The sequence below is a fragment of the Dioscorea cayenensis genome, chromosome 11 (genome assembly GCF_009730915.1).
Source record: "Dioscorea cayenensis subsp. rotundata cultivar TDr96_F1 chromosome 11, TDr96_F1_v2_PseudoChromosome.rev07_lg8_w22 25.fasta, whole genome shotgun sequence".
NCBI classification, from domain to species: domain Eukaryota; kingdom Viridiplantae; phylum Streptophyta; class Magnoliopsida; order Dioscoreales; family Dioscoreaceae; genus Dioscorea; species Dioscorea cayenensis.
In genome coordinates, this window is record NC_052481.1 from 9,191,660 (window position 1) to 9,211,563 (window position 19,904).

General features: G+C 37.6%; 1 protein-coding gene across 1 annotated transcript; it reads left to right on the forward strand.

Moving 5' to 3' along the window:
- The first annotated feature begins 6,600 nt into the window (after positions 1-6,600).
- On the forward strand, positions 6,601-8,476 carry LOC120272464 (ferredoxin--NADP reductase, embryo isozyme, chloroplastic-like). The gene is made up of 5 exons (XM_039279289.1): positions 6,601-6,660; positions 6,787-6,997; positions 7,087-7,282; positions 7,690-7,933; positions 8,027-8,476. The coding sequence occupies exons 1-5, from the start codon at positions 6,650-6,652 to the stop codon at positions 8,253-8,255; spliced, it is 891 nt and encodes a 296-aa protein (XP_039135223.1). The 5' UTR covers positions 6,601-6,649; the 3' UTR covers positions 8,256-8,476.
- Positions 8,477-19,904: the final 11,428 nt, after the last annotated feature.

Below are 19,904 nucleotides of genomic sequence, written 5' to 3' on the forward strand. Positions count from 1 at the left end.
ATGAAAATACAAAGATAGAATGAATGTAAAATCAATGCTTGGCATCGTCTGAGGGTGCAGAGTCTATCGATGGATGCGGTGATGATGGTGGAATCAAAACCAGAAAGTTGGAGCTGGGGGAGGGACTAGCCTGGCAAGAATACCTAATACAAGGCCAAGACCAGCTTGCATCTATGCCAGCATTGAATGAATTTCCTACTGGTCCTCTAGAACCTGTCTCACCTCATCCCACAGCTCTTGAATCTTAGAACATCGCCTAGGAGCTACTGGTCTAGTTGCACTCACTGGTGCAGTAGCCGATGGAAGGAATGACTTACTAATGGATCCATTGTCCCACTCCTTATCCGCATCCTTAACCCCTGCAGGTGACTGCTTAGTAGGGGTCGGGATGAGGATCCATCGGGAACCACGGCGGACGACCCTCCCCATCAACCATAGTGTGTCCATGCTAAGGGGTGCTGACAAACTCTTGATGTGTGGTGTTAAATATGTGCAAGTGTAAACATACGAATATGCAAATAATTGCTTGATTATAACCGCAAGTGTACGGGTCGTATTTCCCTAGGAACAGCGAGAGACTTTTATTACTTCTTTAATCTACTTACCACCACAGCTGTTATAATCCGTTGTGAAGTTATGATTCAGTAACTTAGCCTATTTTACTTGAAAATGCTCATGTATTCGCTTCATTTTATTCCATAAACAATAAATAAAGGTTGTGGTGAATAAAAGATTGAAATTTCACACTAATGCGGTGCTAAACATGTCAAATTCCATGATAAATGGAGTGTGAACGATATAAAAAAAATATGATCTAATTAGAAATTATCAATTATCTGCACACTTAAGAATTTTCTTGTCCTTAAGCAAATAAAACATAAAGAAAATAGAAGACATGATAAGTGCTTGATCTCAGGCAACTAAATATGGAGTTTTAGTAGTACAAGAAAATATTCATATGCAGGTAGTATGAATATGCCTCTACGAAGAGAAGTCTACTCTAATGTGAAAAATACTTTCCCAAGTGTCAATCTCCTGGTCGACTAACTTATAGTCTAGATCGTGATATAAAATTTTTTGGGGTTTTATTTAAACTAACTCTGTACTTTTCCTAACGCCTTATTCACAAACACACACCTTTTTTGTTTTTACAGTCGGTAGCTTTCACATTTCCCAGGAGGTTGCCCTCTCACCCACTAGGGCACACTCTTTCTATTCGGCTTGTTAGTTGTGACTTCGCGATACAAATGAGGTAGCTCGTTCTGCTGTTAATATATTTTACTAAAATTATTAAGTAAATAAAATTAAACATACCCCTATTTTAAAACATCACTCGCTAGACAAACATAAGGTGCAAGGTGTACTCAAAAGTGACACAAGATAGAGCAACAACTCGCAGAGCAGTCAAACTCTCGAAAGGCAATGAAAGAATTGCTAGTTTAATATATCATGTCCCTAGACCAAGGAAACTCTAACCAATAAGTGCAATACCGTCAAAGATCAACACTAGGATGTATCTACAGTATAAGTACCATCTATGAAAACTTTTTGCAATATCATATGATATAGTGTAATATAGTATGAAATTCACATTATAGTATAAAGAAAAGAAACCATACATTCCCTCCCCACACTTAAAGATGTACATTATTCCCAATGTATGCATGCATGAACAAGTGTAGTGAAATAAAATTATAAACAAAAAATAAAAGAGTGTATCGTTACTAGTACTCCACTGATTTTCTTAGTTGGGCCGACTAGGGCAATGAAGTTACCCTCGTCCAGACTTATGAATTTTTGTGGGCCAAAACAGCACCTGATCACCTCAAACTTGATGGAGACACAAGTGGAGTAATTAAATACAAGCATAAATTAAAATATTGTAAAATACTATAAAGTAAAACCTACTATGATCAAAAGTAATTACAAAAGTAGCAGGGTAAGCGTCCCTTGCTAAAATAAAATGTATAATGCATTGAAAATAGAAATACAAAAGTGGTGAACGAAAAGCAAATCAGAGTGGTTGAAGTCGGCAGGGGAAGTTTGGCTCTATGTATGGCCGGTGGAGGACTAATGTTGTCGGTGAAGTGGGAGGAGACTTCGGCGCCACTTAAGCTATATCAGTCATGAAGTAGTTGCTAGAGTGGTCAAGGGGTTTTGATGTGGTAGATGCGTCAGGATCTATCGGAGTAGTCCCTCGATTTTTACTAGACCCTCCTCGAGATAGGCCGGACACTCCTAAAGAGCTGGTGGAACTGATGGAGTCAGTGTAGCAATAAGTGGTGAAGGAGAAGCACAACAATAGCAGGAGCTGTAGCAAGGATTGGGGAAACTACGTTGGCAGTGGTCTTTGGGAGAGATTCCTCATCATCCTAAGACTTAGATTTAGACCTATGGATCACCCGGAACTTCACCTTGTGGGGGGTGTCCCGCCACTCAATCATGCCCATCGCCAGGAGCATGGTGACCACAAATGGCTGCATGCCTCCTACACGGCGTATGCCTATGCAACTATCGATTAGTCCAAGCCCCTGTGTGAGCCTGGTGATGTAATGACCAAGAAATATGGTTGCCAGGCGGGGGTCATGAGACCGATGTCTCAACTAGCAAGCTAGCGTGTGGCCAATGTGAATGCGCTTCTTGGCTACCATGCTCCACAAGAAATATAGATCTCAGAGGTTCACGACCTCCATGTTATCTCCTCACCCGGTCAACGTTTGAGATAAGATGGTGTGTAGGTAGCGGAATAGCAGATGTCCTAGGGCAGACACCTTCGAGTTCCCGCATATGTAAGTCCCCCGGCCTTGAAGTGTCTGGGTACATATTTTATCTGGGATTAGGTGGACAGGCAGGTCAATGTGGAGTTAGGAGTATGACTCAGTTCGAGTGTACTCCACATCGACCATCCCCATCTGCATGGAAAAATCCATGTAGGACATCATATACCCCTCCCCGAATATCTGGAAACTGATAGTCTATAGATGTCCGAGGGTGATGATGGTATAGTCGAGCTTAAAAGAGCTTATGACTTCTATCATGAGCTGCTAGTAAATCGGATTATCTATGCCAAAGAACTGATCCCAGCCCTGAATAGAAGTACGGTCCTGTACCTCATCGGTGAGACCAATATGCTCGAGCGCAGACTAGTCTATCTGATGCTCGTCGAAAAATCTCTGATCTATGAGCCTGCTATAGCAGTCTCTGTGCTCGGGATCCCCAACTCGGCATACTATTGGCCTAGAAGACTTCGGTCTTCTTTTTCTTCTTCCCAGCCTCTGCCTGTGGACTACTAGAAGTTCTCTTTTGACCCATATACTGCAATTCAGAAAGAATATAGAAAGTCAATGAATAGAATATGAAAAATGTAATGCAAGAATGTCATGGCCGTTATGCGACTATAACAGTCTTAACATGCCTATTAGCAAGGCCGTGATGACTCTTTGGATGAGTACAATGAGCACACAATAACTCATTATGTGATTCAACAGCTCTGTTGTGCACGGTGCTAGGGCCACAATGGACGTACAACAACCGGGTGCATCCGTTGTATACTATAATGAGGCAATGGCTAGCTGACAAAGGGTAACCCCATTGCCTGGTGTTGCTAGGGCAAGATGAGTGGGAAAAATTGCATAACAGCTTGACAACTGGTGGACAATACCCGTTAGGTCTCATCTCTCCCAAGTTCAGTATTTAAACATAACGATCATCACAACGGCCGTTGTTCATCAAGGAACTGCAGTTGTGAAGCCCTACGATGGTGTAAAATTGTCGTACACTAGTTTATTTTGCTTGAAATTGATGCAAAAATATTCACCAAACATCTTTGAACTATTTCATACCATTTATACATCATTAAATAACAATTTAAAAAGGTTTAAAGTTTCTTACAAAATTAGCCAAAAAAAGAAGGTTGTCCCCCTGTGAAAATCAACTAATCATGGTGCTAAATCGAATATAGACAAGTCCAAAACTTCTCAGAATCACTGAGCAATCATTAGGGAGGATTCTTCGGAGAAGTGAAAGAGAGGAAGTTAGGTTTTGAATGAGAAAGGCCAAGAGTCAGCCGTCAGTGGCCTTATATCACCTCATAACGGCTTGGATAATAGCCAAATAATAGTAGTTGTTCATCTATCTAGTTTTTTGAGGCCCCACGGTCATTACGCACCCATTATAGGACAGTTGTCAACTTAGTTATAGTTCAAAATTTTCTAAGTGTTGGCAATGGCCGTTTTAGGGCTCTTTGTGCTTATAACAGCCTCACCACTAGCATGGTGATGCCATGCCAGAACTCTGTAAAATTCAAAGAAATAGCATACTCTAAAGAACGGTCATTACAGGTTACCACGCCCATGACTACAACTATTGTGAGCCGTTATCGACTCACTTAAATTTTTTTTTTGAAAACACATCTCTCTACTAGTGCATCACAATGTGTGTATAACGGGTTGACCACGCCAGTTGTGATACTCATAATGAAAAACTAAGGATTCTCCCTGTGTAAAACGGCATAAAAACAATTCCCAATAATAGTACTAGACTCCATAATCATATTTTAATCATAGAGTTCATTGGAGCTGAGTCATCTTCACACCACTAAATTAAATACCACTTTTTATTCAATCACTAGATGATTAAAACTAAAATTGAACAAACTAAATGAACTAATCCATAGAAAACTACTTGAGTTGCCTCCCGAGAAGCGCTTGTTTTACGTCATAAGCCTGACGTACTTGCTCTTAACTCAAGATGATTCTAAGTTAGTGGGAGTGAGTAGCGAGGATGTTCCTTCTTTACCTACTTTTAATGTGGTGGTGTTTATTACCTTAGTAGTGCTTACATCCTTTGGTTCTATATTCCTTCATGCCTTCTATGTTGAGGTGGCTCGCGCATTACTCCTTCTATTGCTCCTTGAAGGTGTGGTTTTGTGGGTTGTGTTGGTTCTTCCTCAAGTTTCCCTTTGAACTAAATCAGTGATTTATTCACATTATTAAAAAAAAAAAAAATGAAATTATGACATGTTAAAGTCAACCCATTCTCAAAAAGTAACATAATCAAATTTGTATTGATTTTTGACAATTCAAACAATTCATAAATGTTGGATGCCTAGCTCGTTGCTTCATATGAAGGTGATCACTGACGGAAAAGGAAGAGCAAAAAAAGTACATCATTATCATGGTGATGGAGCTGAAGAGCCACCGGAATCGAATCAGAGCAGCAATAGATGGTAGAGAGGGCTGTAGAGAAAAGGGAAGAGGGATAGAGATAGACAGGTGAAGCAACCATTAAATAAATTGTGAAAAAGTCATGGATCGAATATTAATAAAATTTGGTCAGATCTCGTTGGCTATTTGTATTCATTGCCTCACCACACATGAACTTGTTCTGAGGGCCCTAAATATTCACATTCATTGCTACCAAACTAGAACAATAGACCATATTTATATCTCCACAAGTATATATTTATCTATATTCTCCAAGATCAAGTTCATTCAGAAGTCTAGATATATAGATTGAGGGTGGCTCCAGTTCCATGACCTATTTAACCATTTTTAAAGAAGAAGAAAAAAGATATTTTAAAGCACATTTTAATTTTATGTTTATAAATTGCAATTTAATATATATATGTTAAAATTTTATAATTGTATGAGTGATCCATATATTGGAAGATGTGGACTAGTGTTCATGTGCATCTATTAACTTGGAATGGGTTACTTGTCAAAAAAACGTCAAGGCCCAATGACTTTACCATTCCTAATCTTATATATATATATATATATATATATATATATATGCACATGCTACTTTGTTATCACATCTAATGTGGGATTATTTTTAGTTTCAAAAATATATATATATCCAATTGCTCAATGAGGCTCGTGAGCACTAAAGTATTAAGATACCTGAATTCAGCTCGCTTGTTCCATTCAAGCTTAGTTCAACTATGATCAAGTTGAGTTCATATTTTCTATAGTTAAAATCGAGAAACTTTGGGAGTAGTGCTATATCATTTAGAACCTTATTTGGAGGTAACTACTATTTCTACAGCCTATTTGTAAATTGTTAATTATTTAAATAAAGATACATAATGATAAATTTTAAAAAGCTAATATTAATAAATATTTATTATTATTTTAAAATATAATTTTTTGCTTTTTAAAATACACTATTTTTTATTGATTTCATTACGTTAAATATTCCTAAATTCAAATAAAAATTAAAACCCGCCCAAAGTCTTATCCGTTCACACTGAATTAGATCCATTTGTTTGGTGTCACATGCGTTGACAGTGAAATTTTATATGTTGCCACGCAAATTTATATCCGGTCTTCAGTCTCAGTGTCATATGTGTTGATACTGAAATTATATATATATATATATATATATATTGCCACGTATATCTATGCCCGATCTTAATTAATTAAGACTTCGGAGTTGACCATCAAAAGTTTAAGGCATTCACACATGTATAATTAATGACAATTTTGCACCACATAATTGATGACTTTTATAATTAATTTGTGACCTAGTTACCCGGCCCTCATTTCCGCTCTATAAATAGGTTTGGAGCTTGGATTAGTCATCCATCTTCAATCTTCATACTGTGTGTCAAGCTAGGGTTTTCACTTTGTGCAGTAGAAACTCCGGAATGGCTCTCAAGTATATATATATCCATTTCACTAACATCCTTTGTATTATTCATATACATATATGACATATGTGTGGTTACCGCTAATTATATATACTTGTGAAGCTAATTAAGGCTTTGGTTGTGATTGATTGCAGGGCTGAAATCAAGACTTTAAAAGTTGAGGATGCTAAAGAAGCACCTTTGATCGTTTACAAAGCAGGCAAGCCTGACAGTACAATAGTTGTCTCGGTGGAAACTCTTGTTGGTCCCAAAGGCGGGGTGGGTGAGATTTGCCATATTGTTCTTGATCACGGTGGCCAATTTCATTTCGTGGAAGGCCAATATCTTGGAGTAATTTTCCCTCGGGTGAGCTTGTTTAAGTACATGCATTTTCATGTTTGTGATGTAATTCCAAGCGTTGTCTCTCTACTAATTAATTATATATTATCTTGCAGGATGGTGATAGTGATTCATTGCATTATAACCAATTTTGCCTTGCACTTAACGCTTTCTCTATCGCATCATGTAGAGATGGAGATTCTTTTGATGGCAAGACACTCAGTTTGTGTGTTCGTCGCGCAGAACTGTCAGCAGAGAGTGCCAGTAACTACCTCTGTAACCTTAAAAAAGGAGACAAAGTTGATATTAAAGGTCTGAAAATAAACTTTTTAAAATTTTGTGTTTGATTATTAACTTTCGTTTTAAATCTGTTAGAAATAATTCAAATATTTAAAAATTAATATGAGTTTAAAAATTAGATAGAGTTTGAATGTGTTTAAATGTGTTTAAATGTCTCAATTAAGTTGAACAATAAACCGGATTAATTTGAGTTTCCAGTGGAGTTCGTTTCATGTGGCCTGTATAAAGATATGCAAACTATTGTGGAAGTGGTGTGATCATGTAAACATTGGGTACAAAAAGTTTGTTGAAATTGGGTGTTTGTTCTTATATCAATATGTTTGATTTTTTTTTTTTGGTCTGAAATCCTTTATACTATAAATTTTCACAATTCTTTTACTCATAACAAAATTGGTTTTTGACATTCATTTCTATCACAGGCCCTTTTGGAGGACCAATGGTATTCCCAGATGATCCAGAAGCCAAACATAAACATATCATGGTTGCAACGGCAACTGGTATTGCTCCTTTCCGCAGTAACATCCAACGATTGTTTGTAGATCCAAAATCAATAGCTAAATTCAATGGACTAGCTTGGTTGATCGCTGGCGCTGATAACTATAACAGCCTCCTTTACAGCCAGGAATTCGCTGACATCCTGGATAAGAATCCTGATCACTTCAGGTACTTTGGATGAACAAACAAATCCTTCTTTATATATGTTATCAATGCATGTTTATTAATCATCTGGAATTAATGAGCACTGAAATATTGCAGCTATGAGAGAGCCTTGAACAACTCTGTAGCTGACAGCATCTACAAAAGCGGTGATGAAATTTTCACACTTTTGAATGGAGGTGCATATATATATTTCGCTGGATCAAAGACGATGATGCCTGGAATTCTTGAAACATTTGAGAAAATTGCTCAGGAAAGAGGGGTGATTTGGGAAGAGATGCTAAAGCGGCTGATAGCAAATGATCAATGGCGTGTTGAAGTTTACTAGATAACTTCAACGCAATGGTTTTATGTTAAATCGGTGACAATGACATTGAGTAATAATGTCTTTTATCCATTCTAGTTTAATAAATGTCACCTGCATGTGTTTGTATGGTTTCTAAGTCTGGTCAGAATATTATTAATGTATGTCGCTCAGGGTCTTCTTCTTTCTTTGTTTACCTTTGTTGGTTATTTCCATCATCAATGAACTTTTATTCCCGATTTCTATTTTATATTGTATCTTTATTTTCTTTATACTTTACTTAATTTATATTAATAAAATTATGATTTATCTAATTTATGAAGGAAAACCCTACTCTCTAGTTGTTTCTATAGTAAAATAAAGGTTTAATAAATATCATTTATATGTTATGAAATTAATTATTTTTTATAATTGATTATAAAATAGAGGTTGGTATAAAATTTGACAGTTCACTGACAAAACTTTTGAAAATATTTATATATGAAGAGTTAAGTTTTAGATAAATGGATATAAATAATTAGATTTTTTTTTAATAGTATATGGTTTTGGTAAATAGGAAATGAAATATTGGCACACAAGTGTGGTTTTAAACTTTTAATACTATATGTGAAAAAAATATTAAAAAATAAAATAGATTTGCATGCATACCACTCAAGATTGCATAGTTACATAAAAGTTTTAGTGCCGTATGTGTAAAACTCTTAGCTATGGGAGATTTAAATTTATAAATCTCTGCCAATGTTTAGGTTAGTTGGGCCTAATTTTTCCTTTAAAATCCATTCTCCTCAGCTCATTTATGACTTAATTTATAAATCTCTGCAAATGTTTAGGCGTAAAGCAAGTTCTCTAGTTGCATTCTTTTAATTTTGGTGGGAGTTAATTAGGTGTCTATAAATTAGTCAATCAGATAAACTGGTATAGCAATTATTTGTGGTTCCTTCAAAAATATAACTTGAACATATTCTCAAAGTTTTGCTTTGATGTTTGATGATAGGGTTGCAAGTGTATAGGTATAATACTCAAATTGGTCCCTTTATTTTTATCTCTCTTTTCTTTTGGTCCCTCTACTTAGAAATACTCCCCACTAGTCCCTCTACTCTTGAAAATTACCCAACTTAGTCCCTCTACTCTTGAAAATACAGCTACTAATTGGCCTATTCTAGAGTAGAGGAAACTAAGTAGAACTATTTTCATAAGTAGAGAGACTAATTTTGAGCATTTTTGAGTAGAGGGACCAAAAAAGAAGAGAGAAAAGTAGAGGGACCAATTCGTGTATTATACCCAAGTGTATATACTGATCTTGTAATAAAGTGTGCTAAAGAGCAAGGTATTGATATTTAGGGAAAATAGAGTCTACTAGTACTAATCCTCAATCAAAAAATTATCCTACTTGAAATTGTGTGATGTGAGAACAAATAATGACAATAAAACAGAAAAATCGAAAGCACTAAAGCAAACATGGTCAAACGAGCTAGGGTTTTGTAAGTTTAGGAAAAAGGTTATAAGTTTAGCAATCCTAATTGAACTGAGAGAAATTCTAAAGTATACTACCAAGCAATCCTAATTGAACTGAGAGAAATTCTAAAGTATACTATCCCCTTTCTCAAGGCGAATACTAACTGATTCAATACGGTGTTCATACAGATTACCCCACGATCGCATTGCACTTTATAAGATCTTAACAAGAATCAACAAGAATTCAAAGTGTAGACAATCCCTTTCTTGAAGTAATTGCCCCTAATCCCATGCAAAATAGAAATGATCTCTCTCTAGATCTAGTCCCTATGATTGCAAAGAGTACGAAATTACTTGTTAATTCACTCGGAAGAATTGTGGGAGAAGAACTCTAAACTCCAAAGTACCATATCTCTAGGCTTATTCACATATCCCCTTCGATCGCGGCTTGCCTATGCTATGTGGGTCTTTTGACTTGTAATACAAGCACATCAAACATGAAACTAGGGCTTTCGATCAGCATGATAGCATTCAAGACATTAAGAACACGCGATTGAATTCACAAGTAAAGGCTTGCAATTAGAAATCAAAGTAAAGCATGAAAGATCCATCAATTAAATCTAACCCTAAAGTTCATCTACCTAGAAGGCCTGACTAGGGTAATGAAGTTACCCTTGTCCAGACTTATGAATTTTTGTGGGCCAAAACAGCACCCGATCACCTCAAACATGATGGAGACACAAGTGGAGTAATTAAATACAAGCATAAATTAAAATATTGTAAAATACTATAAAGTAAAACCTACTATGATCAAAAGTAATTACAAAAGTAGCAGGGTAAGCGTCCCTTGCTAAAATAAAATGTATAATGCATTGAAAATAGAAATACAAAAGTGGTGAACGAAAAGAAAATCAGAGTGGTTGAAGTCGGCATGGGAAGTTTGGCTCTGTGTATGGCCGGTGGAGGACTAATGTTGTCGGTAAAGTGGGAGGAGACTTCGGCGCCACTTAAGCTATATCAGTCATGAAGTAGTTGCTAGAGTGGTCAAGGGGTTTTGATGTGGTAGATGCGTCAGGATCTATCGGAGTAGTCCCTCGATTTTTACTAGACCTTCCTCGAGATAGGCCGGACTCTCCTAAAGAGCTGGTGGAACTGATGGAGTCAGTGTAGCAATAAGTGGTGAAGGAGAAGCACAACAATAGCAGGAGCTGTAGCAAGGATTGGGGAAACTACGTTGGCAGTGGTCTTTGGGAGAGATTCCTCATCATCCTAAGACTTAGATTTAGACCTATGGATCACCCGGAACTTCACCTTGTGGGGGGTGTCCCGCCACTCAATCATGCCCATCGCCAGGAGCATGGTGACCACAAATGGCTGCATGCCTCCTACACGGCGTATGCCTATGCAACTATCGATTAGTCCAAGCCCCTGTGTGAGCCTGGTGATGTAATGACCAAGAAATATGGTTGCCAGGCGGGGGTCATGAGACCGATGTCTCAACTAGCAAGCTAGCGTGTGGCCAATGTGAATGCGCTTCTTGGCTACCATGCTCCACAAGAAATATAGATCTCAGAGGTTCACGACCTCCATGTTATCTCCTCACCCGGGTCAACGCTTTGAGATAAGATGGTGTGTAGGTAGCGGAATAGCAGATGTCCTAGGGCAGACACCTTCGAGTTCCCGCATATGTAAGTCCCCCGGCCTTGAAGTGTCTGGGTACATATTTTATCTGGGATTAGGTGGACAGGCAGGTCAATGTGGAGTTAGGAGTATGACTCAGTTCGAGTGTACTCCACATCGACCATCCCTATCTGCATGGAAAAATCCATGTAGGACATCATATACCCCTCCCCGAATATCTGGAAACTGATAGTCTATAGATGTCCGAGGGTGATGATGGTATAGTCGAGCTTAAAAGAGCTTATGACTTCTATCATGAGCTGCTAGTAAATCGGATTATCTATGCCAAAGAACTGATCCCAGCCCTGAATAGAAGTACGGTCCTGTACCTCATCGGTGAGACCAATATGCTCGAGCGCAGACTAGTCTATCTGATGCTCGTCGAAAAATCTCTGATCTATGAGCCTGCTATAGCAGTCTCTGTGCTCGGGATCCCCAAATCGCCATACTATTGGCCTAGAAGACTTCGGTCTTCTTTTTCTTCTTCCCAGCCTCTGCCTGTGGACTACTAGCAGTTCTCTTTTGACCCATATACTGCAATTCAGAAAGAATATAGAAAGTCAATGAATAGAATATGAAAAATGTAATGCAAGAATGGACAATGGGTGCATAATAGGTATATCATGGGCGTTATGCGACTATAACAGTCTTAACATGCCTATTAGCAAGGCCGTGATGACTCTTTGGATGAGTCTAATGAGCACACAATAACTCATTATGTGATTCAGCAGCTCTGTTGTGCACGGTGCTAGGGCCACCATGGACGTTCAACAACCGGGTGCATCCGTTGTATACTATAATGAGGCAATGGCTAGCTGACAAAGGGTAACCCCATTGCCTGGTGTTGCTAGGGCAAGATGAGTGGGAAAAATTGCATAACAGCTTGACAACTGGTGGACAATACCCGTTAGGTCTCATCTCTCCCAAGTTCAGTATTTAAACATAACGATCATCACAACGGCCGTTGTTCATCAAGGAACTGCAGTTGTGAAGCCCTACGATGGTGTAAAATTGTCGTACACTAGTTGATTTTGCTTGAAATTGATGCAAAAACATTCACCAAACATCTTTGAACTATTTCATACCATTTATACATCATCAAATAACAATTTAAAAAGGTTTAAAAGTTTCTTACAAAATTAGCCAAAAAGAGAAGGTTGTCCCACTGTGGAAATCAACTAATCATGGTGCTAAATCGAATATAGACAAGTCCAAAACTTCTCAGAATCACTGAACAATCATCAGGGAGGATTCTTCGAAGAAGTGAAAGAGAGAAAGTTAGGTTTTGAATGAGAAAGGCCAAGAGTCAGCCGTCAGTGGCCTTATATCACCTCATAACGGCTTGGATAATAGCCAAATAATAGTAGTTGTTTGTCTATCTAGTTTTTTGAGGCCCCACGGTCATTACGCACCCATTATAGGACAGTTGTCAACTTAGTTATAGTTCAAAATTTTCTAAGTGTTGGCAATGGCCGTTTTAGGGCTCATTGTGCTTATAACAGCCTCACCACTAGCATGGTGATGCCATGCCAGAACTCTGTAAAATTCAAAGAAATAGCATACTCTTATGGCCGTAAGTTCTGCTTTTAATTCCCTTTGTTTGGTCCTCATACTCCCCTTACGAGCATAAGCATGCCCGCAAGGTTCAGTGCCTGTGGTTTTTAGTTGTAAGCACATGCCCGTAATTGGTTCTATTTGGCATGTTCTTCTTTTATTGATGCCGACAGAGCTCTATCTTCCTTATTTTAGTTCTTTCTTGTTTTTTTGCTCTCTCTCATCCTTTAGCAATGCTCGATACCTAAGAATATAATTTACACCATGTTTAGCATCGTATTCCATAATAATACTCTAATACATAATGGATAAGTGTATAAAATGATATTAAATAACATATAAATGTGCACTTATCATTTAAGCAATAAGATAAACTAACTAATTATGAGTTATCTTTGATGATGTCCCTTTATTGTTCAGAGGTTGAAGGAAAAGAAAAACAGAGAGAGTTGAATCTAGACAGAACCATACACTATCATTCAAACAGCTTCAACTCAAAGACATGCACCATCTGGCATTATTGCACAATATTCACAATACAAACAAATGATTCAGTAAACATAGTAACTACATACCAGCATAGCCCATCTAGTTCCTATACTAACTTAATTATAATGCAAAAAAAAATTTACAATGACTAGCCTGACTTGGGGTTCTTCATACCATACTCTTTCCATACTTGAACACTATAGCTCACCTCATGCTTTCTATCAGCTCATAACATTTCCTACCCTTGATTGAAAGTTAACTCCCAATAGAGATTGAAGGTGCATATGCTCCCAGGGTGATAATGGCTTCATAAAAATGCCAGCAGGTTCTTCTTTTGATGAACAGTATTGTAAAGTAATGACTCCATCTATAATCAAGTTTCTAATAAAATAAAATCTAAGATCAATATGTTTAGTCTTGCCATGAATTGTTGGATTTTTAGCTATAGCAATGGTTGATCGGTTATCACTTTATTATTTTTTACTTGAGGTATACATGAAAGTATTTTTGTTCTTGTTATTTTCTATTACATATGTAGAATGTATGTTTGCACTTAACAAACTCCTAAGCAAGTGCTTCTAAACCTTTGGATCAACCTACTTCTCTAAGAAACTTTAGTCTAACTTGCTTTCTTCTAGAGAAGAAGGAAGTAGTGAAAAGTGTATCTTGTTGCCTTCAATCATTGGCATAACAAGAAAGTTACTATTTAGAAATAACATTTTTCATTTTTAATACATTGCTAGTTCAGTTTATAATGGATTTGAAATAGAATTTATCTATTAAAAAAACCATTGTTTCTAATTTAAAAGGAAAGGTGAAAAGGTTCCGTTTCTAAATTTCGAAACGGATTGAAAATGGAAACCAATCCATTTTTATTTTTTGAAATTTAAAACGGAATAATACCTGTTGGCAATTCATTTCTAAATTCCATTGTAATTCTATTTTCGAATTTAGAAACATATTTAAAAAAAAATTATGAAAATTAGAATTGGATTTCAAACAAAATATTTTATATTTTATTTTGTTTAACCCCATTACAAACAAAACTATTTTTGTTTCTAATCAGTTTTTAAAGTTAACTTTTAAAAAAAAAATAATATTGAAACAAATTAATCCATTTTTAATATTTTTCCAAAATTCAAACCAAAAAAATAAATAAAGAAAAATTATATCCCTGTAAAGTATACAAACCTACTACATGAAATTTCTTTTAAACCTATAATGCCGACAAATAAGATAAATTCAACAATTCATACAAAAAGAAATGTTCAAGCATACATGTTTAACACAAAATACTAACAAAATGACAAATACAACTATAAGTCATTAAGATCAACTTCATGACCATTAATAAAAGGCTGAGTCTTGCGTAGTAATTAAGCTGTGACCATTGAAGGATCCTCTTCTCAAAACTCATCATCATGTCCTTCATTTGACGTAACATCTCATCATGATATTGGTCGCTCTGCTTCCTCATTTTGAGCAAACTTATTGAAGCTTCATGTTGTTATCTTGTACTTGGGTAAGAGTCTATTGAAGCTCCTTATTGTTATCTTGGACTTGGCTAAGAGTTTCATTCAAATCTTTGACCTTAGATTGTAGTGCCTCAGATGATGAACCTGTGGACAAACTCTGAGATGAATGGGGATAAAAGATAGACGCCTAGGACCCTATTCCATAATCCCAACTTTGCTTTTCTCCCGACAGCCTCATTATATAGATTTGTTTCATCCACAATAGGGAGCTCACCATGCCCTTCTTTTGTTTGAGATGCCTGCTCCACAAGCTCCCAATAGCCATCCTACAACAGTTAACACAAGTCATTAAATATTATTCTCAAAGCAACTAGATATAAACTCAAGTAATATTGTAGACAAAGTCACTTCATAAAGCTCATAAGGATGAGGGTTGATAAGTGCTTATGTATAAGTATTACTAAGTATACTTTTCTTACATTGAGCATGACTTTTATCAGATTTTATGGCTCATTCATGTGTATTTATGTTCTTTTGTGCATTTAGGGTTATGGAGACAAGTTTGGAAGAAAGGAAGAAAAAATAGATCATGGACGTGATTTTTGAGGAATCTCTTACATTGAATAAGGATCAAGGCATAAGTTGTGATTACATGCATGTGGGTATGTGCTAACCTCCAAAAGTGTGCAAATGAATCTATAAATTGGAGGGGCACAAAGACAGTCACGCTCATATGTTCGAACTTGTGTAATTTTGTCAAGAGCTTCATCAATGTGTTTGAAAAGTGAAGATGCGACGTGATCTACCACATGGATGTGTGCCCAACCTTATGGCCTTGATGAAGAAAATGAATTCGGGAGTAATTTGGCAAAAATTACTGCAGCAGTTTGTTATAGCAAATTACTGTAGTAGTAATGTTTACAGTACTCTAGAAAATGAAGAACCTGAAAATTCACACGCCCGTGTGGAAATTCCACATGGGCGTTTGAACCCCCGATTTCAACCCTTTAAATACCACTTTGAGAGTCGGTTTTGGGGATATCGTTTTCCTATCTTTTACCTACCTTTTGGGGAGAGCGCGGCTAGGGCTTGGAGAGGTTTTTGATGGGATTTTAGAGTGTTTCTATAGTATTCGACATCGATTTCTTTTAGAGGAAACTTATTGATGGAGCTTCCGATGTCTTTGATTTGGTGGGGTGTGCCCTAGGCTTTACGAAGGAGTCTTTGGAGAAGACGAGGCGGCTCTTGAAGACTATCAATACGGACGACAAGGGGGTTATTTCTATGGATTGCTTGCACTTATTTTTTATTTCATATTTGACTTTGAATTGCTCCATAGAGAGCTAAACCCCTTGCTTGGACTTGTAAACCCTAGGATGATTTTGTTTCATTGATTTTTATTATATTTCCTTTAATTGATGTTTTAATTGAGTTTCAATCTTGTGTGTTTATTGATTTGATTTTCCCTTAGAGTGACACTAGGGTTGAGAATCTATCTAGGTAATCCTTGTGAATGAGTGGTACTTCATTAGGGTTAGACTTAGCAAGGTTGAAGAGGGTTGAGAGGGTGAGTCGAGGGTAGCGGAACATCCCCATTCCCCTCCGACGTGATTTATACTATCCCCACATTCCATGAGTTCTTTGCAATTATGATAGAGTGAAGTACTAAGAGACAAACTCCACTGGGGCTTAGTTGCGCAAGCAACAGAGTGAAGTGGTGAGTAATTCTTAAGTGTAGGGGCTTAATTATGATTAGAGATCTTTCTCTTGGACCAAAGGGTTTGATCTAGATTAGGGAATATGATTTATCAATTGGAGTACCTAGAGTTTTAAGCAGTTCCACATAGTGTGAGGTGTTGAGAGTATTCCTTTCCTCCGGGGCATAGTGTAGAGGGGAGTGGATTTGGGAGCATTCTGGAGAAGTACTGTAGCAATTTACTACAGCAAAACATTGTAGTATAATCACTATAGCAGTTACTATTCACAGCGCACTGGAAATGGAGTTATGAAAATCCACACTGCTATGTGGAAATTCCACACGCCTGTGTGGATGACCGATTCCATCCCTATAAATACTGCTTTGAGAGTTTTATTGGGGAACCTTTTTCCTATCTTTCGCCCATCTTTTGGGGAGCTGGTGGCTAGGGTTTGGAGAGACTTTTACTAGGTTTTGGAGCGGCTCTACTGCATTCGACATCAAGTTCCTTTGAGGATAACTATTGGGGAAGCTTTTGTAGGCATCAATTCGGCAAGGTGTGCTCTAGATTTGACAAGGGAACGTTTGGAGAAGATGAGGCGGCTCCACAAGACCAGCGATACGGACTACAAGGGGTTTTCTCTATGGATTGTTTTCACTTACCCTTGATTTCATATTTGCTTTTGTATTGCTCCATAGAGAGCTAAACCCCTAGTGGGTACTTGGACTTGTAAACCTTAGGATGATTTTGTTTCATTGACTCTTATTATGCTTCTTTAATTAATGTTTTAAGTGAGTTTCAACTTTGAATGCTTGTTGATTTGATTTTCCCTTAGAGTGATTAAGATTGAGAATCTATCTTGGTAATCCTGTTGAATGAGTAACACTTCATTAGGATTAGACAAAGTATGGTTGAAGAGGGTCGAGAGGGTGAATCGAGAGATAGCGGAACGTCCCCTTTCTCTTCCGATGTGATTTTTTCTACCTCCACGTTCCAAAAGTTCTTTGTGGTCATGATAGAGTGAAGTGCTAAGAGACAAACTCCACTGGGCTTAGTTGTGTGATCAATAGAGTGAAGTGTTGAAGTAATCCTTAGTGATGGGTCTTAATTGTGACTAGGCGCCTGGACCAAAGGGTTAAATATATATTAGGGAATAGGGTTTATCACTTGGAATCCCTAAAGCTTCAAGCAACCCTACACAGTGTGAGGCATCGAGAGTATCCCTTTCCTCCATGGCATAGTGCATGGGTTAGTCATGGTTGACCTTAGGTTTGGGACCGTGTGTCTTTGGATTTCCACAACTCATTAAACTTCAATTAGGAGATATAATACTAGTCTTGCACTTGAAACAATAGTCCTAGGGTGAGTATTGTCCAGGTACCCCATTTTACTATCGATTGCCTCTCCTTATTCCCTTTGGTTGTTCTCTTTTCTCTTTACTTTTATTTGCATTGACATTTTGAATCAACATCACAACTTGGTTTTTAATATAGTTAAGTAGCAATACCTGTGTTTCTGAGTAACTATTCCCTATGGATTCGACTAGCCACTCACTAGGGTATTTTATTACTTTGACAACCAGTGTATTTGAGGTACACACACGCAAGGGGTGTGTCACGAGCAATGAGAAAACAAGATTGAAACTCAAATAAACTTGGATTTAATAGAAAACATAAAGTAAATCAATACAAAGATATGATCCTAGGATTCACATGCCCAAATACCTACTAGGGTTTAGCCCCCCATAGGGCAAATTACAAAGCAAAGAATAATGCAATAAAAAGCAATGAAAACCATGGAATAAAACCCCCTTGAATTCTAGATGATGGCTTTGATGGGTCACTCAATGTCTTAAAGGATCCCTCTTCGAAGCTAGGTTGCTGAAGGCTCCCTTGATGCTATGATGAATAAAAGTCTATCAAAGTTGGTGAAGATCGCTCCCCAAATTCACCAAAGATCTCCTCTACAAACATTAGCCATTTCGTCCTTCAAACGCTAGCAAAAAGTCCCCAAAGAATAGGGCAAAAGGGCTATTCATAGTTATAAACCGCGTCTGTAATGTGCCTCCACGCGACCATATAAGATTTCACGCGATCATGTGAGCTGCAAAATTCCCACGAAACTGCGTGGAATTTTCACGCGGTCACGTGAACAGTGTTTTTGCTATAGTATTTCTACAGTGATTTTCCTACGGTACTTTGCTATAGTACTCTTCATAAACGTGGCTCACACACTTTTTTCTTGAGGCCACATGGTCGGGCACACGTCTACGTGGTAAGTTATAACACTTTTCATTGTCTAATTATCATTAATAAGCTCTTTCATTCTTCACAGAAGTAGGGACATGGGGGTGTGATCGCCTTTGTGCCGTTCCAACTCACAAATTGTCTTGAAATCTCTTATAAGTTGGTGGACATCTCCATGTACATGAGCTCCACTTGTGCTTTGATCCTTGGGTTGCACAAAAACTCCCAAAATGTGCCTCTATAACCTATCTTTGCTTCTTTTTCTTCCTTTAAGGCATTCACAACCTAATTGCACAAAAGAACACCAAATACACTTTATGAGGCATAAAACATGGTAACAATGATGCTCAATGCATGTAAAACATATAAATAAATATGTCTACTCAAGCACTTATCAACATTATCAATGGTGTCTAAGGACTCAACTTCAAGGGTAATTGTCTTGTCCCTTGAGGATTTTGATGAAGATTTACATGCCTCTCCTAAGCCTGAGGACCAAGTGGAAGGTGGATTCCTTCTAGATGGTGTAATTAGTGAGGATGCAACTATCCTCTAGCTAGTTGCTGGTAAAGGTCAAACGCTGCTAGTCTGGGAGGATGCCCTCCTTATCCTGGATCTTGGCCTTCACATTGTCAATGGTGTCGAAAGACTCCACCTCAAGGATGATCGTCTTCCTCGTCAAGGTATTCACAAAGATCTGCATGCTACCGTAAAGATGGAGGACAAGGTGGACAGTGGACTCCTTCTAGATGTTATAGTTAGCAAGGGTACGGCCATCCTCAAGCTGCTTACAATTGAAGATCAAACACTGCAGGTCTGGTAGAATACACTCCTTGTCTCAGATCTTAGCCTTGACGTTGTCGATGGTGTTCGAAGACTCTACCTTGAGGTGATCGTCTTTCCTGTGATGTAGGGGGCGTGATGTAGGAAGGGTGAACCGTCGATCTAGGGAAGTGAACAGCCCTAATTTGATGGGGCCCAAGATTATCATCTCTTGTTCATTATTTATTTATTTATTAGCCCATATATAACCAGTGATATTTATTAATTAATTGAGTGTTGATTTAAGGAGAGATG